Source organism: Pan paniscus, chromosome 13 (assembly GCF_029289425.2).
Source record: "Pan paniscus chromosome 13, NHGRI_mPanPan1-v2.0_pri, whole genome shotgun sequence".
In the NCBI taxonomy this organism is placed as follows: Eukaryota; Metazoa; Chordata; class Mammalia; order Primates; family Hominidae; genus Pan; species Pan paniscus.
Genome location: NC_073262.2, coordinates 118,905,378 through 118,932,534, shown reverse-complemented (window position 1 = coordinate 118,932,534; position 27,157 = coordinate 118,905,378). Strand labels below are relative to the sequence as shown.

Below are 27,157 nucleotides of genomic sequence, written 5' to 3'. Positions count from 1 at the left end.
AGAGCATTCAAACTATAGACCATGACCACATGGACATTCAGACAGACCTGGTACACTTGAACCTTGAACTATACCTTATAACCTTGAACTTTTACCCACCTATCTCCTTTCCTGGCTCCACATGCATACCGGACTCACCAATACAGACACACATCACCAGATATCCTGATTATCTTCACATCTTTAATAATGCCTCTTTGCCATGCCTTACACATAGTCCTGCCCTCCTGCAGCTTGTAATCTAATATTTATTCATTTCTCCAGCAAGCATTTGTTGATTGGAACAATTTTTTTTTAATGCAGTGGGTACCCTTGTGAGGTAGTAAGCTTCCTGTCACTGAGAGGCTAGTGAATGATTAGGAATAGGATGCATGGGATGCTTGCATGCTGAATTGAATGACTTCCATGCAGTCTATGAATGTTTTCTTTTTTTTTTTGAGACGGAGTCTCACTGTGTTGCCCAGACTGGAGTACAATGGCATGATCTCGGCTCACTGCAACCTCCACCTCCTGGGTTCAAGCGATTCTCCTGCCTCAGCCTTCTGAGTAGTTGGGACTACAAGCACATGCCACCATGCCTGGATCATTTTTGTATTTTCAGTAGAGATGGGGTTTCTCCATGTTAGCCAGGCTGGTCTCAAACTCCGGACCTCAGGTGATCCGCCCACGTCAGCCTCCCTATGAATGTTTTCTACATTGCCCTAGGGTCTCAGACAGACTTGACTGATGGAGATTTATAGAGCAAAAACAAAAATGGAATAAAAACAAAAATACATTATGTTGGCCTTATATACATTTTAGGAATGATGAGTCTCCTATTTGGATGAGAGTGCAAGGAGAATTAGGACAAGAAGAGAAGAGGTGATCAACCTTAGGAGAAATTTTGGCCTGAGGGAAACCATTCGATTTGTCCTTGGTCATTACAAACAGCTTCTCTTTCCTCTACTGAGGGATCTAGGTGTCAGTTTTGCAAGTCTGGCACCTTGATTTAGTGGCCCTTTATCCCTGGGTATTCATATCCTGTAAAGTCATAATTCAAGCCAAGAAAACTAATAAGAAATCAAGATAGAGACCAGAAAGATGATTTATAGCTACAATTGAAGATGCTCCTTTTCAATACCTAGAATACTTATGTCCCCATGTCAAGGAAACTCATTCTAGAATCTATATGTATATATGAGAAGCCAAGTAAAAGCTAAGACGCATGAGAAAGTGAATCAGAAGCTCTTTATACATGATTTGGGGTGAGCAATAGAAATCTACCTTTTTCTACTCTAGGCAGCAAATCTTTCCAGTAACCTGAGTACCCCCATGACATGTCTCACCCTCTGTTGTGCTGCAGACACACAACCCTAAATTTCTCTTTCCAAGTTCCCTGTTTCAGGGTCCTGGGGTGGGTAGGAGGTTTCCAGTAGCTGTTGGTGCCATTTCCAGGTGACCTCTTGACCTGCCCATGAAGTGTGCTGCTCCCTTCCTTTACAAAGAACTCCTGCTTCTATGCCTTTGGCCTACCTCACCTTTAAGCAATTCCTGGAATCTGGTGTTGCTTTTCATCTACAGAACCTTTGTATAATTTATAAAATCTTTAAATATAAAAAACTGTCAGACTAGTAGAGATGATTTATCCAACATCCCATTTAACCAATGAGAAAAACAGCAGCTCACTTGGCAAGAGGAACAGACTTGCTCACTTGGCAGGTGGAGGGGACAGACTGAAAGCCAGGAACTTACCTAACCTTTCTCAGAGCTTGTTCTTCATCCTTTACACCATCAGAGATGCACCCACTTTGGGCATCACGCTCTCTGCAGCACTAGCATTGGCTTCTGTAACTGCACTCCCAGTCAAGTGGCCCAGCCATACTTCATTTCAGGACCCTGGACATCAGGGAAAAAGCCAGCTCTGTCTCCAACAACCCCCTGACCTATTACAGAACCAGAAAGTGTGAGAAAATTTATCCCTTGAAGGGATGAGCTGATTTGTGCAGTCAATTATCTCTTTAAATGGTTATCCTGCCCATTTCCCAAGCACTGATGATCCAGTTAAGAAAGATTAAGCACAGGAGCCTGGGCACCCAAGCATGATCTGAGGACCAGGTGTGGAAGGGAATGAGCTGTTTTCAATAGTGGGAGGCCTGTTCTGCCTTTTAAGGACAATGAACCAATGTCATCTTCCGCGAGCTCTTTTTTCCCAAAGGCCAAGGACTTCTGAGTGCTTTTCTAGGAGATGAAGTTCTTGCCATTTCGGAGAGAACACTGTGCATTGTTCACATATTTTCTTCCCTATTTTCATTCCTATGTTCTGAGCTTAAACCAGGATGTTTTATTCCTCAATGAAGAGACAGGAAGTATGAATGGAGAAAGGAGCTGTGAGAGAAGAAATGGAATTGAGGTGTGATTTTGGGGGGATTACAAATTAGGATCCTTTATATCTTTATAAATACATCTTTATAGTTACAAAATGCCATTTTCTTTTTTTTTTTTTTTTTTTTTTTTTTTTTTGATACAGAGTCTCACCCTGTCACCCAGGCTGGAGTGCAGTGGTGCTATCTTGGCTCACTGCAACCTCCACCTCCCAGGTTCAAGCGATTCTCCTGCCACAGCCTCTCAAGTAACTGTGATTACAGGCACCCACCACCACACCTGGTTAATTTTTGTGTTTTTAGTGGAGACGGGGTTTCACCGTGTTGGCCAGGCTGGTCTTGAACTCCTGACCTCAAGTGATCCGCCCACCTCAGCCTCCCAAAGTGTTGAGATTACAGGAATAAACCACCACACCCGGCCTAAAATTCCATTTTCAATGGTCCTCTTCAATGTATTGCTCACCTTCCTTACTGAGTTTGTGATGAACTTTCAATAAAAATTTGAAAATAGCCGGGCGCAGTGGCTCATGCCTGTAATCCCAGGACTTTGGGAGGCCGAGGCGGGTGGATCACGAGGTCAGGAGATAAATACCATCCTGGCTAACATGGTGAAACCCCATCTCTACTAAAAATACAAAAAAAAAAAAAAAAATTAGATGGGCGTGGTGGCAGGCGCCTGTAGTCCCAGCTACTTGGGAGGCTGAGGCAGGAGAATGGAGTGAACCCAGGAGGCGGAGCTTGCAGTGAGCCGAGATCACACCACTGCACTCCAGCCTGGGTGACAGAGCGAGACTCCGTCTCAAGAAAAAAAATTTTTTTGAAAATAAATATCAAAATGCACAATAAAAAGAAAACTGCTTACTTGTTCTAAGTGATGGTTTATTGCTGTGAGTTTTAAAGTATTAATGAAGTAGAGTTTACTGCAAATTTTGAATTTTTATCAAGCTTCTGTCTCACAAAATAGTTTCCTGAAAGCAATGATTTTGCTTGCGTTTTTTTGTTGTTCTGCTTTGCTTTTTGCCAACAGATTTATTATACCACTAGGTTGACAGAGCTTGGGTGGGTCAATGACTGGTCCCACTTCTCTATGTCACTTCACTAGAAGGAATCACGAAGACATGTTTATTAAGACTCTGCACTATTCTAAGCTCTTTACATCTCATTATTCTTTCCAAAAGCCTTATTAGATCAGCAATACTATTGCCCTCATTTTAATAATTAGAAAACTAAGGCACCAAGAGGTTAAGTAATTTGTCCAACATTCTCCAAAAACCACATGCATCATTGTACATTTAGGCTAAAAAGCTATATTGTCTTGTTTTTCATAGTCTCATCTATTGACCTTCACATGTCATTCTTTTCTATATTTGTGTTCCAGAAATTGCCATGGCAGAAAGGACATACTCATTGCCATGAGAACAACTTTTCCCTAAGCATAGTTACATTACTTTATTTGAGTGAAATAAATTCGCATTGCTCTGAAACAACAGTACAGGAATGCTGTGCCATTGCTTCAAACCATACAAATGGACAAATGGCACACACACAGTACACTGGGGAGTTGAGCTTATATTTGGAGACCTCTCTGAAGTCGAAGATTGACAATACAAGTGACGGTAACTATGTGGTGCTTCTTTCATGGAAGTTGGGGGAAGCACAGAGATGAGAAGATTCACAGGCTCCATGCTCCGGTACTAATCACCCAAGTGTGAGAAGGTCCTTCACCTAGGCTGGAGTCCAGCCCTGGAATTGGAACTGTGGTGTTGCAGCCGGGAAGGCCCCTGAGCATGGGAGGTTCTTGCTGCCATGCACCTGTTTGAGTCCTTTCCCTTGGAGCTTCCCTAACCTGCTTTGGGGGAGCAGACCAACTCTTCCCTGTACCTCCTACCATGATGCTTTCACAGCCAATTAAAATTCTATTCCATTCTCAGCAAGGGAGCTGGCAGCCTTGGGTCTCCCCAGCAGGATGCGCTGGCTGCAATTAATGTCCCTTCTGGAGCCTGATTAGCTAAGGAGCGGCCAGGATACTTATCCTATCCCCAAAGCCACATTTAAATTAGGAAATGGGGGTTTCTCATTTTATTGCCTCTATTAAGAATCATCAGTTAATGCAAATGTGTTAACTCCTTTCTATTTCATTTGTGGTAGTGGACCCAGATCAGAAAGCCAAGAGGTCATTTCACAACTTGATGGTCCCAGGAACAAAGGGAAGAGATACTCTTTGATTCCCTTAGTCTTCAAATTCCAGACCATTGGAATGAATTGAGGGCACACTTGATTAGGCACAGGCTAGGAGTTGGGGATTCAACAGAAGCCATGGGAATAATGTTTATTATTATTATCTTCGAGCTTTGTATGTATAAAGTAATGTATAAGAATGATGCATTTAAGGGCCAGGCATGGTGGCTCATGCCTGTAACCCCAATACTTTGGGAGGTCAAGGTGGGTGGATTGCTTGAACCCAGGAGTTAAAGACCAGCCTCAGCAACATAATGAAACCCTTCTCTATAAAATATACAAAAAAATTTAGCTGGGTGTGGTGGCACACATCTGTAGTTCCAGCTACCTGGGAGGCTGAGGTGGGATGATCACTCGAGCCTGGGAGGTCGAGGCTGCAGTGAGCTGTGATCATGCCACTGCACTCTCACCTGGATGACAGAGTAAGTCATATATATATATATATACACATATATATACGTATATATACACATATATATGTGTATATACACATATATATGTGTATATATACGTATATATACACATATATGTATATATACACATATATATGTATATATACACATATATATGTGTATATATGTATATATATATGTATATATGTATATATACATATATATGTATATATACGTATATATACATATATATGTATATATACGTATATATACACATATATATGTATATATACGTATATATACATATATATGTATATATACATATATACATATATATGTATATATATATCTTGAGATGGACATATATATATGCACATATATATGCATTTAAGAAAAAATTCAAATGATGAAAAGGAGGAGAAAAGAAAATTAATAAATATGGCATGTTTATCGTGTAGCAGACATTTTACATACATTATAGCAAAGAATCCCAAAAAAATTCTGCACTTTTATAGATTATAGAGTTAAAGCTCAGAGAGGCTAAGGGAATTGCCCAAGGTCACAAAGTTAATGTGGTAGATTGATTGTACTAACGGCTCTAGATCTTCATGCTTCCCTATAGCCACTTTCTTTGGGTAATGCCTACCCACACTGACTCCAAAGTAAGCCACATGATTTGCTTTGGTCAGCGGGACATTAGCAAACTTGATGCAAATAGAGGCTTGAAAGGTGCTTGTGCATTGAAAAGTGCTTGCCCTCTCCTGCTGGTGGGAACTCTTCTGCCTTCAGGCAAGCAAGCCTGGGCAATTCTACTGGATGATAAGAGACATGAGGCAGAGGACAGTCAACCTATGCTGAATCAGACAGTGTCCAGCCAAGATCAACCAAGTCAGATCAGCAGAACCATTCAGTCAACTTTTAGGCTTGTGAAAAGTAATAAGTAGTTGTTATTTTAAGACACTAATTTTGGAATGCATATGCAGAAGTGAAGTCAGCAGCTGGTGTTAACTGATACAGCTAGTAAATGACGGAGCCAGAAGTTGTCTGATCTGAAAGCCTGTGTGGTGTTCATTCACCATGAAAAGATAGGAAAAGGCTGAAATTGCAGCAGGGAAAATACAGGTTAGATTAAGATATGTTTTTAACCACAAAGTCTTTTAGTCACACAAGAGCCTTATTGGGGAAGAGTGTGGGGTTCCCATATCTAGGTATCTTACAGAGGGTGGTGGTGGGCAGTTATCTGACTGACAAGTTTTAAATGTGGGACCTTTCAGCCCAGGTGTCTTTGCCCTAAAGTTTGCCATCTCAGAGACTGACTATGCTGAGACGCTTGATAAGAATACTCCACGTCATTCCTGTCATCTGTCAGTTCCACGGAGAAGGCAAAATACCCAAGCTAAGATTCTGCAGCCTCCAGCTGGCAAGGCACCCCCTGGTTCTCTTTCATGGCTGAGACCCCCCTCCAAGATTGCCACAGTTGCACTGCTGCTCATTTCTGACTTAGCTATTCCCCAATCCTGCAGCCACATCCCACTCCTTCCCTACAGTGCAAAGAAAGGTAGGGGAAAAAAAAAAAATCCCAGACTGTCTATGTCTTCTGAGCCTTTCTTTTCAGGATCACAGTGGTGGTGATGTTGACAGTTGCCCATGAGAATGAGGAGAAAGGACAAAACCTCAAACATGGGGCAATAGCAGCAGATAGTGGCACGCTCAGATGACATAGGTGGAAATTTGTGTCATCCTCCTGAAGGCTGATTTGGCAGTATGTGTAACAGCCTTAAAAATGCCGTTTGAATTAGTAATTCCATTCCAGGACTGTCTTCTCAGGAAACTCATGGACAGGACCTGTGAAATCATGGATCACCATGAGAATTTTTTTGTGACATAGTGTGAATGGAAAAATACAAGTTAAAAACAGGCTGTACATTATGTTCCTGATTTAGGGGGAATTTTATGTGTGGGAAGGGGCTGTAGTTATGAGGAAAATTTTGATTTACAATAAATCTGTACATATTTTTAAGATATTTTAAGATGGGAATAATTTTTCCTTCCCAGCCTCTGGGCACATACATCCATGGCTATCTCAAATGTAGCAGGAAAACATACCTTAAAAACCTAACAGAGGCTGTGCATAGTGGCTCACGCCTGTAATCCCAGCACTCTGGGAGGCCAAAGCAGGAGAATCTCTTGAGCCCAGGAGTTTGAGACCAGCCTGGGAAACATGGTGAAACCCCATTTCTACAAAAAATACAAAAATTAGCTAAGCGTGGTGGCACACACCTGTAGTCCCAGCTACCCAGGAGGCTGAGGTTGGAGAATCACTTGAGCCTGAGAGGTCAAGGCTGCAGTGAGCCATACTGTGCCACTGTACTCTCCAGTCTGGACAACAGAGTCAGACCCTGTAAAAAAAAAAAAAAAAAAAAAAAAAAAAACTAAAAGACTGGTAAAAGTAGTCTGGAAAAAAAGTGGTTGTTGAAATGATCAATGACATGAGAATAGAATTTAAAAATAGAACTTTTCAGGGTGGATGGACGATGGTTGAGCAGAAGATGAATGAAGATTAAATAATTGTGAAGCATAAGAGGATGGGGAACATGAACTTGGGTCACCAAATCCCAGAAAATAACTGAGAACAGCAGGTCTTGATTGCTTGTTTAACTATCTAGTCATCTGAAATAAAAAAGGTAATATATTATATACCAGCTATTAATTAAGTGAAATACAGGCCTAAAAAGCATGGCAAAAGCTGAGAATCCATCTGAATTTGAGAGAGTGTGTCCTCGTTTGTGAATGTCTCTTGGGCAGGTGCCCTCTTGAGTTCTCAACACCAGGGCTAAGAGTCAGTGCTCAACCAATGCCGCTGAATGGCTCCTAAAAGAAGACCATAGGGGAAGGGTGTGGTGGCTCACTTTGGGATGCCGAGCCGAGTGGATCACCTGAGGTGGGGAGTTCGAGATCAGCCTGACCAACATGGAGAAACCCTGTCTCTACTAAAAATACAAAAACATTAGGCGGGTGTGGTGGCACATGCCTGTAATCCCAGCTACTTGGGAGGCTGAGGCAAAAGAATTGCTTGAACCCAGGGGAGGCGGACGTTGCGGTGAGCTGAGATTGTGCCACTGCACTCCAGCCTGGGCAACAAGAGGGAAACGCCGTCTCAAAAAACAAAACAAAACCAAGAAGAAGACCATGGGCTATGGCCTCTCTCCTTTGGACGGAAACAGTGCTGGTCCATAAATATCCCCCTGATCCCTCAGTGCAGAGGTGTGGGCTGTTCTATGAGCTTTGGCCCTGTCTCATGTTGGTTTTTACATATGGATCGGAATGGGAAAACTGGAAGGCACTGGTGAGCAAGGAAGACCCCAGAGCTCCCTTCCATCTGCCAGGACTGGGGGTAGGCAGTCTGACCAGATGCTGGGGGAGGAGAGGAGGACCTTTGATGACCAGGCCCTTCCCAGCTCTAGAAGTAAGGAATGTAGAATTCTTTGAAACAGAAAATAAAATTGCCAAGATGACAGAAGCTACAGCCACTTGGAGCAGCTTAGCAGAAGCTTGGAGTCAACAGACCGAAGTCTATTCACATGCCATAGTAATTCAGATTCTACTTAGCATGCTTATTCCTGACAGGGAACTGGAGCCAAGATTTCAGGAATAGTACGTTTCCTTGAGAGGTGTGAAAAGAACTGGGCCAGGTTTCCAGCAGACTCTGGCACGGCTATCACCTGGTGAGAACGACGAGGCATCAGTCTCCCAGGGGCGCAGGACCCACCCTTTGGTGCTCTGAGCCCAGAGCAGGGTTTGGTCTTCAATTTTTTCCTAGTTCAGTGCTGCCCCATTACGCCACCCTCAGAAAGGCCAGTGCCCTCTCTGGGTGGCAGGTTTTTCAGTTTAAATTGAGTATAATGATGAAGCTGATAATGAAGAAGAAATACAAGTCCCACATAGAGAAAGAATTGAAAAACAATTTAAATGTTTACTGCAATGTCTTTATAAAGTGGGCAGAGAAAATGATAGGGCAGAGGTTTCTTTTTCTTTCTCCCATTCCCCTTTCCTTGCTAAGCTCTTAAAATGCAGATCATTTTACCCTCTGGACCCTGCTTTCACTTTCTGCAGGCGAAACAAAACCCCCAGTTGCTCCTAGAAACACACAAGCTCACAGCCCTACCTGAAAGCCAGGAAGTAAGGAGAGGAGATGCTGTTTGTTTCCTCCGGTCACAGGAGGTAGAAACACACACATGTGCAGGAAGAAGGCTTGGGGAGGGGTGAGTCCTTAGGAAGAGACATGGAGGCCGGCAGGTGCACAAAGGGCCGGGGTATCTGATTTTTTTGTTTTGTTTTGTTTGGTTTGAGATGGAGTCTCGCTCTGTCGCCCAGACTGGAGTGCAGTGGCACGATCTCAGCCCACTGCAACCTCTGCCTCCCAGGTGCAAGCGATTCTCCTGCCTCAGCCTCCCAAGTAGCTGGGACTACAGGCACATGCCACCAGGCTCGAGTAATTTTTTTTGTACTTTTATTTTTATTTATTTTTGTTTGTTTGTTTATTTATTGAGATGGAGTCTTGCTCTGTTGCCCAGGCTGGAGTGCAGTGGCACGATCTTGGCTCACTGCAACCTCCGCCTCCCAGGTTCAATCGATCCTCCTGCCTCAACCCCCCTAGTAGCTGGGATTACAGGCATTCGCCACCATGCCCGGCTAATTTTTCTATTTTTAGTAGAAACAGGGTTTCGCCATATTGGCCAGGCTGGTCTCGAACTCCTGACCACATGATCCACCTGCCTCGGCCTCCCACAGTGCTGGAATTACAGGCGTGAGCCACCGCGCCCAGCCATGGGGTATCTGTTTTGTTCTTTCCTCCCCTTGACACAACAGGGCTGTTAGCCACACCTGGAGACAGCTGGCTTTCAGCATAGTTATTACCCACACACATGATCTAGGCTCCCAGGCAAATACACACTCTCAGGTTTCAGACTGATGAACTTCATTTACAAGGCAGTAAAGTGAGGTGCCTGGGAAGGCCACACACAGAAGGCACCCCTTGTCCACAAGCAAAGAGAGCAGTGTCCTCTCCCTACCTCTTTTTGTTAGCATGTGAAGAGATGAAGTATGGATAGGTGGGTACATGAAAGCCAACAATGACACCACAATAAACACTCCCTAGGTTTCAGACAGGGTCCTAAGAACATCTCACAGCCGGGTGCAGTGGCTCACGCCTGTAATCCCAACATGGCAACATGGCGAGACCCCATCTCTACAAAAAATAAACAGAATTAGGGCACGGTGGTGCAGGCCTGTAATCCCAGCAACTCAGGAGGCTGAGGTGGGAGGATAGCTTAAGCCCAGAAAGTTGAGGGCTGAAGTAAGTTGAGATCACGCCACTACACTCCAGCCTGGGTGACAGGGCAAGACCCTGTCTCAAAAAACAAAACAAAACAAAAAACAAAAACCCTCACCTTGTGTTATCCCATTGAATCCTCATGAGCACCTGGGAGGCAGGAAGTATCTTTGATCCTACTTTACCCCTGAGAAAACTCACTACAGGTCAGCAAGGATTCAACCCATCCAGCCTCGGTCTGCAGGCCCCGCTAACCATGCTGTATCACCCCATGCATATCAGGTGCTCAGGACAATACCTAGCCTCTAGTACATGTTCAAAGGCGTGAGCTACCAAGAGAGGCTGCAACAATAGCAGAAGCACTGGCAAAGCGGTATAGCTGCAGATGGTGTGGATGGGGTTTGGAGTGGATAAGTACCTTGCACAACATCCCTCACCAAGCAAGTGGAAAAACTGGGATTTGAACCCAGCAGTCAATGCTTGCATACAGGGTTGGGCACCTGATAAGTGCTCAGTAAGTTTCAGCTATTAGTATTTATTTTTATCTTTGTATACATAAGAGTCTTAATGTAGGAGACAAGGTTTGCTGAAGAGTATCTGGTCCAGCGCTTCACAAAATGAGTCTCAGCCAACCTTACTTCAAGAGAAGAAGAGAGGGTCTTCATGGAATCAGAATCTCTGGAGTGAAGCCTGAGCTTCTGAATGCGTAACAAGCCTCCCAGGTGATTCTTACACATGCTAAACTCTGAGAACCAAGAAATCAAGGCTTAGATTGCTTAAGCCCATGGCTGCCAGCCTGAGAGGGTGGCAGAGCTGGAATTGATTCTTAGGAAAGATCTTGCTTTTCTTGCTTTGTAAGAGTCAGTGATACACAGAAGTGTTTCTAAGTGCCTGGGGCCATGATCCGGAACATTAGTGAAGTGTAACTTGTCATCACAGCTCATTTGCACTTGCAACATCTGCTGTTTCCCCTGAATACACTGAATATTAATTACAGTGACTGAAAATTAATTTTTGAAGAATTTCACCATAGCTCCTACAAAGAACACCATGAGGGTTTTGCACAGCTGAGGCTGGGATCCCTCTGCCTGTGTACGGAAGGCCGCTCGTAAGAGGCAAGAGTATTTGCCACTTAACTTGCCAGGGGGCCTGTGCCTTTGCCTTGGCTTGATTTCTGGGAAAGAAAGAGAACATGGTGCCCTGGCATCCCTGAAATTTCAGGGTAGTGGCCTGGACCTTGAAAACAGGCCCAGCCCAACATATGCAAATAGCGCAATTCTGGTCATGCAAGATTTATCTAAATTATGCTTTTCTATTTAGCCAGGGGGAGAACTGAGAGCAGGTCAGTCTTTAACTGTAGCTGTTTGGTAACAATGGTGATGGTAATGATGAGTTATGCAGAAAGACAAACGGACAGTATATTACACATTTAGGTCATTAGAAATACAGATATGATTATAAATGTACACATTAAACGTGACCTTTTTTTCCGCCAGACCCCATATAGCTTGGTTTGTTTATTATGCAGATCATGTTTGACTTCATAGAATTGGATGTTATTTAAATTCAATTATTGTGAGGCTAAGTTCTTCTTTCTAGTACTGGTTGAGTAAATTTAGAGGCAGTTAGAGGAAATAGGTACATTTGTCTTATACCAGTAAAATTATAGGGAGAAAAGCACTGTAGGAACAAAATAATTATTGTGAAAATGAAAAACATAGTTTGGAAGGTTTGGCTTGGATCTGTTTGTTTTCCTTGTCTCTTTTTACATTGTTTTTTTTTTTTACATTGAAATGATGAGCAGAAAGGCTGGAAAATATTCCATGAAGACGGAAGCAGATTAAACGTGTGTATGTGTGTTTGTGTGAAAGTAAGCTGCTGGTAGGAGAGTAGAACTAGAAATAATTATGTGGTTAATTGGATTTAGTGTAGATAACTACAGCTCATTAAGGCCTTAAATCTTTTTTCCCTAGTAATAGAGTTCTTTCTTTTTTTAATCAAATTATCTTGCAACAATGCCTTATTTCCTCTTGCCAGTGTCAACACACTGTTAGTCTCCTGAAGCCAAGACTTGGCCTTGGTGCCATCAGGAGGGAAGCGAGAAGCCCAGCATGAGCTGGCTGGGAAGGGAGCACGTGAAATGCCATGGACGGGTGGTGCAGCTAAAGGATTGGCTGGGACAGACTCCAGCCAGAAAACAAAGAGCTGCTTACACACTATCAGACACCACATGAGGAGAATTCAGATTGGCTGGTCTGTGAACAGCAATGGATTCTAGGGCCATAGAGGATCTTTGAAGGTCATCTTGCCAATCGGCCTGTCTCCCACACATAAGGGGGAAACTCACTTAATCATTCTCTAGGGCAGCAGGAGTCAAATCCTTCTCCATTCATCTCTCCTCCACAATCTTTGTTGGAAAGAAGGTCTTCATGATAGGTCATTTTTCTTGATCCTGATACCAGGATACATTGACCTCCCACAGGTCTGTAGAGTGAAGAAATTACTGCCTGGTGTCCTGAAGGAAGAAGACAAGACACTGGAATCTTCTGGTTTCTCCTAGCTTATTTCTATTCGCTGGCCCCATTGGTGATCCTCTTTTGTCTCCTCCCCTGCCGAACCCTTTCCACCAACCCGGATCACAGACACAAATAGTTGGTCAATATCACACACAGTTTGGTTGTGCCAATAAAGTTGGTTGTGTGTGTGTTACTGACAAGCCTTATTGTTAGCTGGTTCCTCAAATATAGAGTCCAGGAAGTGTTACAAAACAGTACTTTCTGTCTCAAGTCTATCATCATAGAGATGATCTAATACGGACACTGGAGAATTCCTACTTTCTCTGTCATCTCTCCTTATTCTTCTCCACAAGTCCAGTGAATTTTTCTGCTCCTATACCCATTCCTCCCCACACTAATACACATGGGCTCCACCTCCACCCTGGAGGGGAAATTCTGATTTTTTTTTTTTTTTTGAGACGGAGTCTCGCTCTGTCGCCCAGGCTGGGGTGCAGTGGCGCGATCTCGGCTCACTGCAAGCTCCGCCTCCCGGGTTCACGCCATTCTCCTGCCTCAGCCTCCCAAGTAGCTGGGACTACAGGCGCCCGCCAACACGCCCGGCTAATTTTTTGTATTTTTAGTAGAGACGGGGTTTCACCGTGTTAGCCAGGATGGTCTCGATCTCCTGACCTCGTGATCCGCCCGCCTCGGCCTCCCGAAATTCTGATTTTAAGGCTTTAGATTCTCTGAGTCTTCACAGTGGAACAACTACAAGGCAACTGGACATTTCCTGCTAATGTGGACTCCATCTCAGAGCAAATTTTAATGGGTTGCTATGCTTCCAAAAACCTCTGTCCCTTAACTTTCTCTTAACAGATATCTCCCCCTCACCAAGGGTGGGGTTGTAAATAGAGTGTGAAGGGGAAGTAAAACCCCATGTTGTCCCACCCCCTAACATAAACACACATCAAATAATCCCCAATAAATACCACCAACCAGGAACTGGTTTAGAGGAAAGGGACTCAGAGGAAAGCACAATATGGTTTCTGTCTTGGTGTTAATATGATAACAGGGGAGCCAGCAAGGGCATCTCTTACATAGGGACAAAGAAGGTAAGGGTCTGATGGACAGGCTGCTGTGGGTGGGAGAAGAGACAGAAGGCAAGAGTCACTGCAATGGGCAGAGAGGATGTGGGTAAATTTGATGGACAGACGGGTTCCAGAGCCCTCCTTTTCCATTTTCTTGAGCAAGTAACAACCTCTCTATCTTCATCTATAAAGTGAAGGAAATTGTTATTAGCTTCATTTAGCTTTTGAGGTAGTAGATGGTATAATGTCTGTGAAAGTGTTTGTATGTAGAACTGTGAAATATTTATAACAATAGAATTATTAATAAGAAAATGTTACAGAGAGGAGAAAGAAAGGAAGCCAGAAAATTGATCAACATTTGAAGTAGGTGAGAAGGTAGGCTTAGAAGTGAGGAGATCTGCTATAAACTCTTACCTATTAGCCAGCATTTACTGAGAGCTTACTGTGTGCCAGGCATGGAGCTAAACAGAGTCTCTTACTACCCTCCTCCCTCAGTTTCACAGATGAGCCATTTTATTTTAATAGAAAGGACACTTCATGCTGCCCATAAGCATACTTTATTTCTCTAGACTAATCGCCCTAGAACTCTCCTGGATGACTATTTTATACCAGTCCTCAGACATCCAGGACCTCCCCCTGCCAATCTTCACTCTCAGCCTATGCCTTTTCTTCATATTGCACTAAGAAAATAGAAGAAACCAGAAAGAAAACTTGCGAAGTCCATGGTTAATGCTTGGTTCCCATCAGCAGCACTTGACAAGGTCCATTACTCCCTGTTTTCTTGAAACAGTGTCGTCTTCTTGGCTTTTGGAAAAATGTCCTCTTGCCATCTCATTGAGCTTCCCTTCTCAGTCTCTTCTGCTGGTTCTTCTACATCTCCTGACCTCTAAATATTGACATCCTCTAGCGATCACCTCTGGCACCCCTTCCTTTTCCTACCTATACTCACTGCTTTGGTTGTCTCATTCAGACTCAGCTTTTAACACCATCTGTACACCAAATGACTCTCAAATTTATATCTTGAGCCTGGACCTTCCCCTAAACTCCAGACTAACATGTCTCTCAGTACTTACGTGACATTGCCTCCTGGATATCTAACAGGCATCTCAAAGTTGACACTTTGAAACTGAGCTCCCAATCTTTCCTCCAAACCTGCAACTCCTTCAGTCTTTCTCATCTCAATTAAAGGTAACTCCCTATCCTTCTCATTGTGCAGGTAAAAATTAGCATCATTCTTGACTTTTCTGCTTCTCTCCTTACCACATCCAATCCATCAGCAAATCTTAACATCTACATCCTCAAAATGTATCCTGAAACTGACCATTTCTCAGGACTTCCTCTGCTACGATAGTGGTCCAAAACACCATCGTGACTCACCTGGATGAACACAACACCAGCCCTTATTTCCCTCCAGTCTGTTTACAATAGAGCAGCCAGTGATCCTGTCAAATATGATCAGATCATGCCACTCTCCTCTGCTCAAAACACTCATGATTGCCCATCTCACTCACAAATGCCAAGTCCTTAAAATGATTCACAAGCCTGGCCTGATCTGTCCCCTGACTCTTGATCCCTGTTATATCTCTAACTTCATTTTCGGCTCCTCTCCCTCTAAACTACTCTACCCCCGAGACACCAGCCTTTTTGGTTCCCCTAGAACATACCAGGCATGTTTCTGCCTCAGGGCCTTTGCACTTGATATTCCCTCTGTCTGGAATGCTCAGCCCCCAAATAACTGTATGGCTTGCTCCCTTACTTTCCTCAGCTCTTCACTCAAATACCTCCATTGAGTGAAGCCTTCATACACAGTCACCCTATGTAGGATTTCAACTCACCCCCTCCTTTCTATTCCATTTCCCTTTTCCCTGCTTATTTTTCTCCATAGCACATAACAGTCTCTTAGGTATATATGGTTTACTTTTTAATCATATTTATTGTCTGTCTTGACTAGAGAATTTTAGTCAGTTCCATTCACTGCAGTATCCTTATCACCTAAAACAAAACCTGGAACATAGTAGATAAATATTTAATGAATAAATGATAATTGAGCAAGGCCCAGAGACGTTAAGCAACTTGCCCAGGGTCACACAGATTGTAACAGCTTGGATATACCCAAGTCTTCCTGAGATTAGAGCCCAAGCTTTTCACCACCATATTAGTCTTATTAAAGGAATATGCCCCTAAACTGCACCCCAAGGCTGGTGTTCCTATTGTCTCCTTGTTCTGTTCTCTCTGATTTCCAAACTACAGCATGGTACAGGACTGCCTTTGCTACACTAGACTGTATTTATTTCTTTCTACTTAGTGGCAGGGATGCCTGACACCTGTATGGGCAGAAAAGGAAGTCTTTGGTTTACCTGTCACTACCATGGCAACCAGGTAAGCTAGGGACTCCAGAAGCAAGACCTTCAGACTGAAAGATGTGAAAAATGAAACAAGCTCAAAATAAACAGAAAGAAATCTGTAAATGGAGAAACAACTGGAGACTGGCGTCTGCAGCTTGCTGTGTTATTGGCAGTGTTGGGAGGGAAACAATTTCTCCTCAACCATCACAAGTTTCTAGTTGGGACAGACCCTTGTAACAAAAGACAGATAAACAAGAGAAAAACGAGCAAGTTTATTAGGGTATGCAGTGTGTATCATGTGGGAGAAATTTCAATGAAAGGCAATTCACTGGCTTAGAACTCTGGCTAATATAGCATCTTCAACAAAAACAATATATTTTTAGAGAAGTGGCAAGACAAAGGAAAAGGACTTTGAGTCTCTATGGGCAGCAACTCGGGTGGGGGGGTGGGGAAGAAAACAAAGGGCAAAAGAACTTCAGTGAGTAAAGCTTGTTAATATAAATTCCTCTATTGCAGTAAGCCTTGCAGTGAGCTGAGATCGTGCCACTGCACTCCAGCCTGGGTGACAGAGCGAGACTCTGTCTCCAAAAAAAATAAATAAATAAAAAATAAATATATATATGTTTATATATATATAAATTTTTATATATATTCATATATAGATATATATAAATTCCTCTGGTGTCATCTGGAGGCTGATGAGGGTCTAAAGCTGTCTTCAGTGTTTATCTTTGTTCTCCTGATGGAGAGGGGGAGGCAGGATAACTTTTGTCTTTGTAAATCTATGTCCTGCTTTTATGCAAATAGAGAAAGAGCAGAGAGCTCTCCTAAATCTGCTGCTTCTTAATTGTCTTAGCTCAACACGCCTTCGTATTTTGGGGAGGGATATTATTGTCTCCCACTGCGGTGAGCGGAATACATCTGTTCTCCCTCCCACCACCTCCATCACAACCAAGGCTAAAAGGGTCACCTCCTGCCTCCTGCCTCCTGCCTCTAGCACGACCCCACTTAACCCATGCAAGAGGCCTGCACTCTTCTTCTGTTTGGCATCCCCTGAAAAGAAGCTTCCCCAGATGCTCCCAGTGTCCCCAAGGTGACATAAGGAACAATCTTGGGCTAGAAGTCAGGGTCCCTTATCCATCCCAGGAGGGCAGAGTCTCTTAGAAAATTCTTTAATCTTTACTGCTCTTGGTGACTCAATTGACTCTTTTCTTTAGGCAGTCGTTCCCTTCCTTATCTATTTCACCTGTCTTAGAGTGACAGTAGGAAATAGAGTTGCAGAAGAAAAAACTATGAAATTAAAGTTCTTACAGAAATGTGAGTTAGAATTGTAATAGTTTAACAGGAGGACTTACTTGTGCCATGCACTGTGTCAAACTCTTGCATATATGATCTCATTTAATCCTTACAGGCCAGGCACAATGGCTCACGCCTGTAATCCCTACACTTTGGGAGGCTGAGGCCGGAGGATCATTTAAGCCTAGGAGTTTGAGATCAGCCTGGGCTACATGGTGAAATCTCACCTCTACAAAAAGTACAATACATGTTGCTGGGCATGGTGGCATGTGCCTGTAGTCCCAGCTACTCAAGAGGCTGAGGTGGGAGGATCACTTGAGCCTGGGGAGCTCAAGGCTGCAGTGAGCCATGATCATGCCACTCTGCACCCCAGCCTGGGCAACAGAGTGAAATCGTGTCTCAAAGGAAAAAAAAAATCCTTACAATTACCCTTGAGGAGGTAAGAGTTACTTGCAATGGAAAGATGAAGAAATGGAGCCTCAGAGAGGTTAAGAGACTTGGCTAAATTTGCACAGCTGGTGAACAGACACTCAAAAACAAAGCGGCTGTTTCCCAAAACCATGTTCTTTTTTTTTTAATTTTATTATTATTATACTTTAAGTTTTAGGGTACATGTGCACAACCTGCAGGTTTGTTACATATGTATACGTGTGCCATGTTGGTGTACTGCACCCATTAACTCGTCGTTTAGCATTAGGTATATCTCCTAATGCTATCCCTCCCCCCTCCCCCCACCCCACAACAGTCCCGGGTGTGTGATGTTCCCCTTCCTGTGTCCACGTGTTCTCATTGGGAATTGAACAATGAAACCATGTTCTTCACCACTCCCCCACAGTGTGTCCCTTGGGGGCCAGATGATTAGAGAAGATCCCATTTTTCTTGTTTTAGTCATTCCCAGGGCAGTCTCTGGCCCCAGCACTCTGAGCAGATCATTGAGGAAGTGTCTGGTGCCCTTTGCATTTAATGAGTCCCTTTGATCTGTGGAGTTTGCTGAGCTCTGCAAACAAGATCACAGTAATCCTCCCAGCCCAAATGCTGGAGCCGCAGTAGCTGGACCAGAGGGGCTTTTCCTTTCCCATACCCTGGGGCCTGTTCAATTAGTAAGCACGCCTTAATTGTACATCGCTGATGTGCTCAGTTCTAGGGGGTATGTAGGAGCAGCTCTAATCCCAGAGCATTTGAAAATGGTGAAGTACCAAACTGTGGATGATGGTGGGAGACTTGGCTGAGGGTCTGAGCTGGGCCAGGAATTGGGGTGGGACCTGGAGAAGGGGAGACTTACAGGCACAGGTGCAGGTGGGGCAGCAGGATCCAGAGGATGGAAGGTGGATGAGCACAGCGGGCGGTGAAGCTCAGCGTCTGACGCCCGTGTGACCTTGAGTGAGTCATTTAACCTTTCTCCTCAATCAGAGATATCTCTTATATTGAGAGAATTTTACTAGGGTAGAGGGGGTGAGAATTCATCTCAGTGTCCATGTAGCTTTTAACAGAGCTTACTGCAAAGAGCGTCTTCCTAAGTTTAGCTTGAATCCATCTGGCTCATTTCCACTTCTGTTGTTCTTGGAGACATACAGGTCTGACCAGTAGTTGGCAAAGAGTCCCTGTGAAAGCTTTTTAGAAGCCCTAAACACTAAAAAGATGATGGGCTTTCCCCGAAATGTATATAGAAATACACTAAATCATAACCTACAAAATTTGCCTGAATGCAAGAGTTAAAATAGCTCGTTTCTCTGGATTCCACCCAACCTCCACAGCAAATACCCAATCATCACTTCCTTTTTCCTTTACCAAAGTTAAACTTTTCTAACAGTTTGTTGTCCTTGCTTTATTTTCTTCTTCTTCTTCTTTTTTTTTTTAGATGGAGTTGCACTCTGTCGCCCAGGCTGGCACTGCAACCTCTGCCTCTGCCTCCTGGGTTCAAGTAATTCTCCTGCCTCAGCCTCCCGAGTAGCTGGCGTTTTAGGAGCATGCCACCATGGCCAGCTAATTTTTATATTTTTTGTAGAGATGGGGTTTCGCCATGTTGGCCAGGCTGGTCTTGAACCCCTGACCTCAAGTGATTCACCTGCCTCGGCCTCCCAAAGTGTGGCATTACAGGCGTGAGCCACTGCACCTGGACCATCCTTGCTTTCTAATATTTGTAATGCCAGAAGCAAGTCCCTATGCTGTCTTTTGGGATTTTCTTCTCCCTAAAGGAAAATGAATGGTTCGCTGGAGGGGAAGCAGCATAGTCCTGGCCTCTTGTCCCTTAGCCAGGCACTGGGATTAGGCCAGGTCACGCTCCTCCTTTCTCCACCCAGATTAGCATGCTGAGGCTCGGGGGGCTCCCATGAGCCCCAGTGGTCCCACAACCAGAGCCTGGGTCTTGTTATCAGCTGTGCCCCAGGCAGCAGCTCTTCCTGCCTTGTCTCTTGGCTGCTGCTTGGGAAGCAAGGCGTGGAGACTTCACTGTCATTCAGCACCGTTGCCAGGGACCAGAAGTAATGTCTCTTACCTGATGGGCAATTTGACGTGGCTGCTTAGCAATCCGATTAATCAAACCCAGCTCATCCTGTTAGAATTAATGAGCCTAGGAAATGCTGCCACGAATAATGAGGAATTCCACCCCTCCCCCAGCATGTCTCTCCACTCATCCCCTCCTGTTTCCTTTTCAGAGTCATATAGCAGCTCCTCAGTACAAGGGCCCTTAGGCCGTGATGGGTGTGCCAAATGCCCAGCAACGTGGGCATCTCCAGCCTCTTCTTCTCCTCTCCAGGAGGTGGCTGCCTACCTGTAGTCAAAGGCTGGCCATGTCCTAGAGAAGCAAAACTTCTCATTCATAAAACAGATATGCGTGCATTCAGCTCTCAAAATTGGATTGAGTATCAAACTTTACCAGGCCCTTTACTAGATGTTAGGGCTGCAAAGATGGATAAGATATTGTCCCTGTGAGGAGCAAATGGGGGCGTGCTATAACAGAGGGTATGGGAAGGGCCTGGAGCCACAGCAAAGAGGGCCTGTTGATATTGGAGGAGCAGAGTGGGGAACCAAGGAGGGTTTCATGGGGATGAGCACCTGAGCATTTCTGCCAAGTTCATTCATTGCGCAAATACAGAGTGCCAGGCACTGAGCAAGATGTTTGTTCCCAGAGTTAACAAAATGGATGTGGTTCCCATTCTCACGGAGTGGGCATTCTCATTCCTGTTCCTCAAGGCAGTGCAGGCAACCTGAGAAGACACTTGATTTATTTTTTCATGTACTTATTCAAACATGAAAACTTATTTAGGGCTTGGCACTGGAGGAAAGGGGTGCAAAGATGAATACCTCACCCTGCCTTCTGGGGCTCCTCTCGTGGGTAGACAGGGATATGCATAGACCCTCATAATGATGTGCCAAGTGTGCTAACAGGGATGAGCCCAAGTCACTCAGCATAAGGCACTCAGAGCTCAAAGCACTGTGCTCAACCTGGAGAAGTCAGGGACCACTCCCAGTAGGAGGCGGCATTCGAATCATCTTGAAGACAGTAACAGCTGACAGGTAGACCAGGTGTTAAAGGACATTCCAAACCTCAGCCAGGCCACAGTGAGATCCTTGAATGATAGGAGTTGAAATGGAAAAGAAACATGATTCCAGGAATCTTAGAAGGACGAGCTGATTCTATAGTCTGCAGCCAAGTGCATGATTACAGAGGCAGATGGAAATCCGTAATTTCAAGACCAGCCTGGGCAACATGAAGAGACCCCATCTCACAAAAAAAATAAAAAATTAGCCGGGCATGGTGGTGCATGCCTGTAGTTTCAGCTACTTGGGAGGCCGAGGCCAGAGGATCACTTGAGCTCAGAAGATCAAGGTTGCGGTTAGCCGCTATCGTGCCACTGCACTCCAGACTGGGCAGCAGAGTGAGATCCTGTTCCAAAAACAACAAACAAACAAAAAACACAGGTTTCAGCCATGGCCATCTGACATATGGTCATGGGAAGTTCTGGAGAGTGAGCCCAATGCTGCCGTCCACTCAAAGGAAGTTTCAAATCCTCACACCATCTTGCTCAGTTCAGTCCTCTGCCTCTCTGATTCCAACTCCTCAAAACTGGGCTTCCTAGCTACTGCCAGCCAGACCCAAGGGTGGCTGGAGGGACCCAGGCCTTCAGTGAGGGCATTTGTCCAACTTCCTAGATCCCCACATCTACACTGGCTAGAGCTGATGGTGGCTTTCCCTTTAGCTTGGGTCTGATCCTTCCAATTCAGTCTCCACTAGCTAGCTTTTGTTATCTCTGTCGCCTGTCTGTCCTTGAGGGCATTTGAGTTTGCAACCCTTGGCTGAGCCTTTACGGAGACACTTCTGCAGCCTGACACCCCACTGTGAACAGCAGAGGCTTCCGCAGAAACCAGCCCGCTCATGTTCGTAGAACCCTAGTAATTAATAGTACTGTGCTGTATCGAGCAGTAGCAGGGGCTCAGAGCCGTTTGTTGTGCTGACCAACATGGTTTGGCTCTCATGGTGGGGGTGCAGGAGCCCAGGCGTCCTCCATGGAGTCTGGTGCCCCCAAACAAAGCCTGTGGCCTACTTGGGTGGCCCAAACCAGGCTGCAGCTGCCACCCTCCCGCCCATCACTCACCCACCAGCCACTGTAGGTCTCAGCCTCATCACCCTGTGCTCTCTCCCTGCAGGGGGAGCTGCTGAGCCCATGCCGCTGTGATGGCTCGGTCAAGTGCACACACCAGCCTTGCCTCATCAAGTGGATCAGCGAGCGGGGCTGCTGGAGCTGCGAGCTGTGCTACTACAAGTACCACGTCATCGCCATAAGCACAAAAAATCCTCTGCAGGTACAACCCAGGGCTGCCTGGTGGGGTTGCTGGGCCTGGGGCTTCCACACCACCTGCTTTAGCAGGAGGCTTACTTCACCTTAGATTCAGGGCAGTTTGAGGAAAAGGAAGAAGATGGGCTGGGTGGGCAAGCACGGTGGGTGGCGTGGGGCAGGAGGGGATGAAAGGACATTTGTGTTTTCTCTTAAGCTTCAGCAAGAAGAGGAAGAGATGGGGCAAAGAGAGGGAAATAGATACAGAAGGAAAGAAGTGTGGAGAATCAGAGGGAAAAGGGAGAATAAGTAAGTGAAAGGATGAATAAATGAATGCAGAAAGGAGAGGAAGAAAGAAGGAAAGGAAAGGAAGAAACGAAGGAGACAGGGAAGAAGAAGAAAAAGAGAGAAAGGCCAGAGGGCAGAAGAGAACAGGAAACAAAAAGACAGAAGGTGGGAGGGGTGAGGAGAAGGACTGAGATCAAGCTATGGGCTGGTAAAGAAGAAATAAGAAGAATAGACTCAATGGCACTTCTCATACATCAATGTGCATGTAATTGATCTGCAGTCTTCTCAAAATGCAGGCTATTCTATAGGTCTGGAGCAGGGATGTTGTATTCGGTAGGTCTGGAGCATCTGTTGATGCTTCTGGTTCAGAGACCACACTTCCAATGGCAAGGGACAGAGGGAAAAACAGAAGAAACAGGAGAGGGAGGCAGAGAAAAATGGGAATAAGAACAATAAGAAATAGAAGAAGGGGAGAGAATATTAAAAAGCTACTGTGGAAAGGCAGGCAGGGCCAGGGTGGAATGAGGGCCTGCCACACAGATTCAGACAGAACTTAGGGATCCGCTGCCTGCCCCCACCCCTCTATCCCTGCCCTGACACATCCATTGTCCCCAGGGGAGCTGGCAGGCCTGTGCCACCCTCACAAATGCCCCAAATCAAGCAGCTCTCCTTTGAGGAGCACACACATACAAAGAGCATTTTGCTTCTGAAAATACCTCCACATATCCATGATCAGCCAATTAAGCTGCCACATAATCAATTAGTGAGCACAAGAGTGAGGATGGGGACTTCAGCTCCTGGCACAGTCTCACTCCTCCTCTCTGGGGTGGTGGTGGAGGGGGGAGTCCTGAAAGCCCAGGAGGGGTAATGGGGGTTGGGAGGGATGGTGGCGGTGGGGTCTTTGCATGGAGGAGCAGCTGGAAGCATCCACAGCTATGGTGTCCAGGGTGTTTTATTTTACACCCCATAGAGTTTTACATGGGGCAATCCCAGGAATGAGTGTGTGTGTGTGTGTGTGTGTGTTGCACACACACAAGTGTGCTGGGGTTGCAGGGCATTTCTGGAAGGTGGCACTAAAAGCCCCAGGCACCTTAGCCTTCTTAGTAGTATACCAAGGGGTCATAAAGAGGTGCCTTTCCCTGCTGCTGGTTCCATCTTCAATTCATTTCAAAATCTCAAAGTGTCTTAAAATAGCAGTGTCACGAGACAGCTGACTCCACATCCTCTGGGTTCCAGCAGGGGTCTGAATGCATTAACCCTCCCCTTCCTTTTCAGCCGGCTCAAGCCTCAAGAAAGGATCAGATTCCAAACTCATGAGCCCACCCCAAAGCACCCTTCCTTGGCTCCACCCTTGGCTCATAAAGTGAAAATGCATTTAGGGATAACTTTTTCCTGGGGGTAAAAAATGAAAAGGTTATTCTAATCTCCCAAGTCAGGTAAGCAAGTGGCAGTGTTAGCAATATGGATCTATAAGGATCCATATGGATATATTCCTGAGTCCCTACCCTGTCTTCCACTGTGAGGTTCTTGACACTCACTGCTGGGGGCTCCCTCTGATTCTGTTGCTCCTGGAAATGCAATTGTGTGTGCTCAGTAAATGCCATCTCACTTCTGGATAGCACTGGAAGAAGGAAGTAGTTTGGATTAGAAGCAATTTTGTGTGGTTGTGGTCCAAATTGTCCCAATTGTATGTCCTGTGCTCCTCAGGCCCAGCAACATGTGAGACAGCTGCCTGCTCAGTACAGTGGGCAACTTCTGGGCTACTGTGCCCCAGCCCAGCTGGATCATTTACAGTGTAGGATGGAGCTGGCAGGCCCCACCACAAGTGGGCGGAGCAATGGATGGGAATCCCAGGCCTGCCTCTGCTATCAGAGAGGGGAAGCTCCTTCCAGGTCTCCTGGTTCTCTTACCTCCTTGTTCATGCCCCAGACAGAGTCATGAGAAATAGGCCAGGCATGGTGGCTCACACTTGTGATCCCAGCACTGATGGGAGGCTGAGGCTGGAGGATCACTTGAGGCCAGGAGTTCAACACCAGCCTGGGCAACATAATGAGACCCTGTCTCTACAAAAGAAATTAGCTGGGAGTAGTAGCCCATGACTGTAGTCCCAGCTACTTGGGAGGCTGAGGTGGGAGGATTATTTGAGCACAAGAGGTCTAGGTTGTATTGAGCTATGATTATGCCAGTGCACCACTCCAGCCTGGGTGGCAGAGCGAGATCCTGTCTCAAAAAAAAAACAAAAAAGTTGTGAGAAATAATACACTGTTTCCTGTGTCACATGGGGCATCATCTCAGTGACCCTCCAGAAGCAATATTTCCAGCCAGAAGAACCACTGAGAAAGGAGGCACAGCATGGCCCTGAGAGTCTAAAGGTTTCATGGCTGCTTCCTACTGTCTCTTTGTTACATGTGAATTGCAATTATTAATGAACATTTAGTTAGTGCTTATTAGGGGCCAGTCAGTGTTCTAAATATTCACATATATTGTATAATTTAGTCCTGGAAACAACCCAGTGAAGTGGGCACTATTATTTTTCCTAAACTACAGATGAGACAATGGAGGCACAGAAGGGTTCACCAACATGCCCAGGGTGACACAGCTACCGAGTGGTGGCGTAGATGTGGGGGTCTGACTCCCGGGTCCAGGTCTTAACTTCTGCACAGGCATGTTTGGGAATATCCCCGCCTTGACAGGCTGATCTGTATTTTTGCTGAAACATCATTAAGAATGCCCTTCAAAGCACTGGTTTAAGAGTGATTTCATTTAACATAACACTCTAGGAAGCAGGAAAGACCAATTATTTCTATTTTACAGAAAGGAAAGTTGAGGGTCCTCATGATTGATTGACTTCTCCTAGGTCACACTCAGTGCGTACGAGTGGAACCCAATCAGGATCGGGTCATCTGATCCCTCAGTCGGTGCCCCTTCCTGTTCTAAGACACACAGCATTCAGTCTCTGTGCTCTTCCCCTTGTCTCTCCATTCATTGGTGCTGCAGGATGGGAGTTCACGGTATGGAGAAACCTCATGATACTGAGATCAGAGTGGGGATCTGGTGGCAGCCTGGTACCCTGGGTGTCCATCTCCCCCTCCCAGCCCTCCTGTGAGTTTTCAGAGCTCGCTCACTCTCTGCTTTCTCCCTCATCTCTGTGGAGCCTCATATGGGACAGACAGGAGGAGAGTGCCTTGTCCATAGAACCCCACCCTGCTCCTTCGTCACGCTTCACACTGCAGTCAGGAGCCCCATTTAGGTTCCACAGCTGGCTTCAGAGGTGGTAGAAGGGGTTTTAGGGATGAAGAGAAGCTTTCTGGGCCTCTATATTTGGCATTTTTGAAGTCTAGAGGAGCAGGAGAAAGTGAGGATGATGGATGCCTCAATGGTAGAAACAAAAACTCAGCCAGAAGCCCTCTTTCCAGGCAGGAGGGCAGGCCCTGGAAAAAGCATTTGTTGTGCATGAAAGAAGTCTGTATGATGAAGTCATCTTCTGGAAAATCCTTTCATTATGTGTAACCCTAGGCGGGGGGAAACAGTGGAAAATGTAAAGGCCCAATTACCTGTAATGGAGGCTATCTGTTTAATTAAATGTAGAGGCTGATGTCCTATGTCTGGACCAGCAAGTGAAATGTTTCCCAACAGTTAAAATTCCCTGGAGGCCACTGGCCAGGCCAATCCCAGCTGCAGCCAGAATGAATCAAATGCTTCCATCCGGGTCTCCCTGTTGGCAGAGGGAAAGTAGTCTGCCTTTCCTCAGAGTTCAGTGAGATGCTTTCTGGGGGTGTTCTTTGCAGAGTGCTATGCAAATCTGTCCAGTCAAAAGATGTCCTCCCCCTACCTTCCCAAATTTGATCCTGTCAGTCCTCTGCTTAAAACCATTCATATCATCACATCTACACTTAGGACAAAGCACAAAGTCTCTGCATATTCTACAAGGTTCTGTGTGATCTCTCATTCTTCCTTTTCCAGTTGTCTCACCCCACAAGCTCTTTTGCTGTCTCCACTCCACCCACTTGTATCTTCTCCCAGGCTTTTATTCTTCCCATGCTTTCTTCTGGCACAGGCCTTTCTACATGCTCTTCCCTCTGCCGGGAGCAGTCTTCCCTCCTTTCTTTGCCTAGTAACCGCTTAGTCAGCTCAAGTATTGCTTCCTCTGGGAAGTCAAATCCCCCTATCACCAGCTCTCACTGTGCCATGTTCCTCCCTGATTTACCCTTGATAAATTGCAGGTTCAAATAATTATATTGTTGTCTAAGTTCCCTAGACTATAAGCTCCACAGGGGCAGGCACCTTGTCTGTTTTCGCCTAGGGCTTCATTGCCAACACCTAGCATAGTGGCCAGCACATAGAAAATACTCAATATATATTCCTTGAGTAAGTGCATGAATAAACCCCAAGTTAAAAATCTAACTCCTGGCTCCTTCAGACCTGTACTGCCTGGATCAGCCATAGAATCATAGACTTTCAGAGTTGAAACTCACCCACACCCTAGCCTTTAACCCATCTGTCAATACTGATATAAGCACAGGGCTTTTTCTGTTAAAAAATGAGATA

General features: G+C 45.3%; 1 protein-coding gene across 1 annotated transcript in view; it reads left to right on the top strand.

The window, feature by feature from the left end:
- Positions 1 to 27,157, top strand: part of MARCHF4 (membrane associated ring-CH-type finger 4) — a 114,243-nt gene that overhangs the window by 66,224 nt on the left and 20,862 nt on the right. The window contains exon 2 of the mRNA XM_003818586.6: positions 22,194 to 22,349. Within this exon, the coding sequence (XP_003818634.1) occupies positions 22,194 to 22,349 (156 nt within the window). The remainder of the gene's footprint in view (positions 1 to 22,193; positions 22,350 to 27,157) is intronic.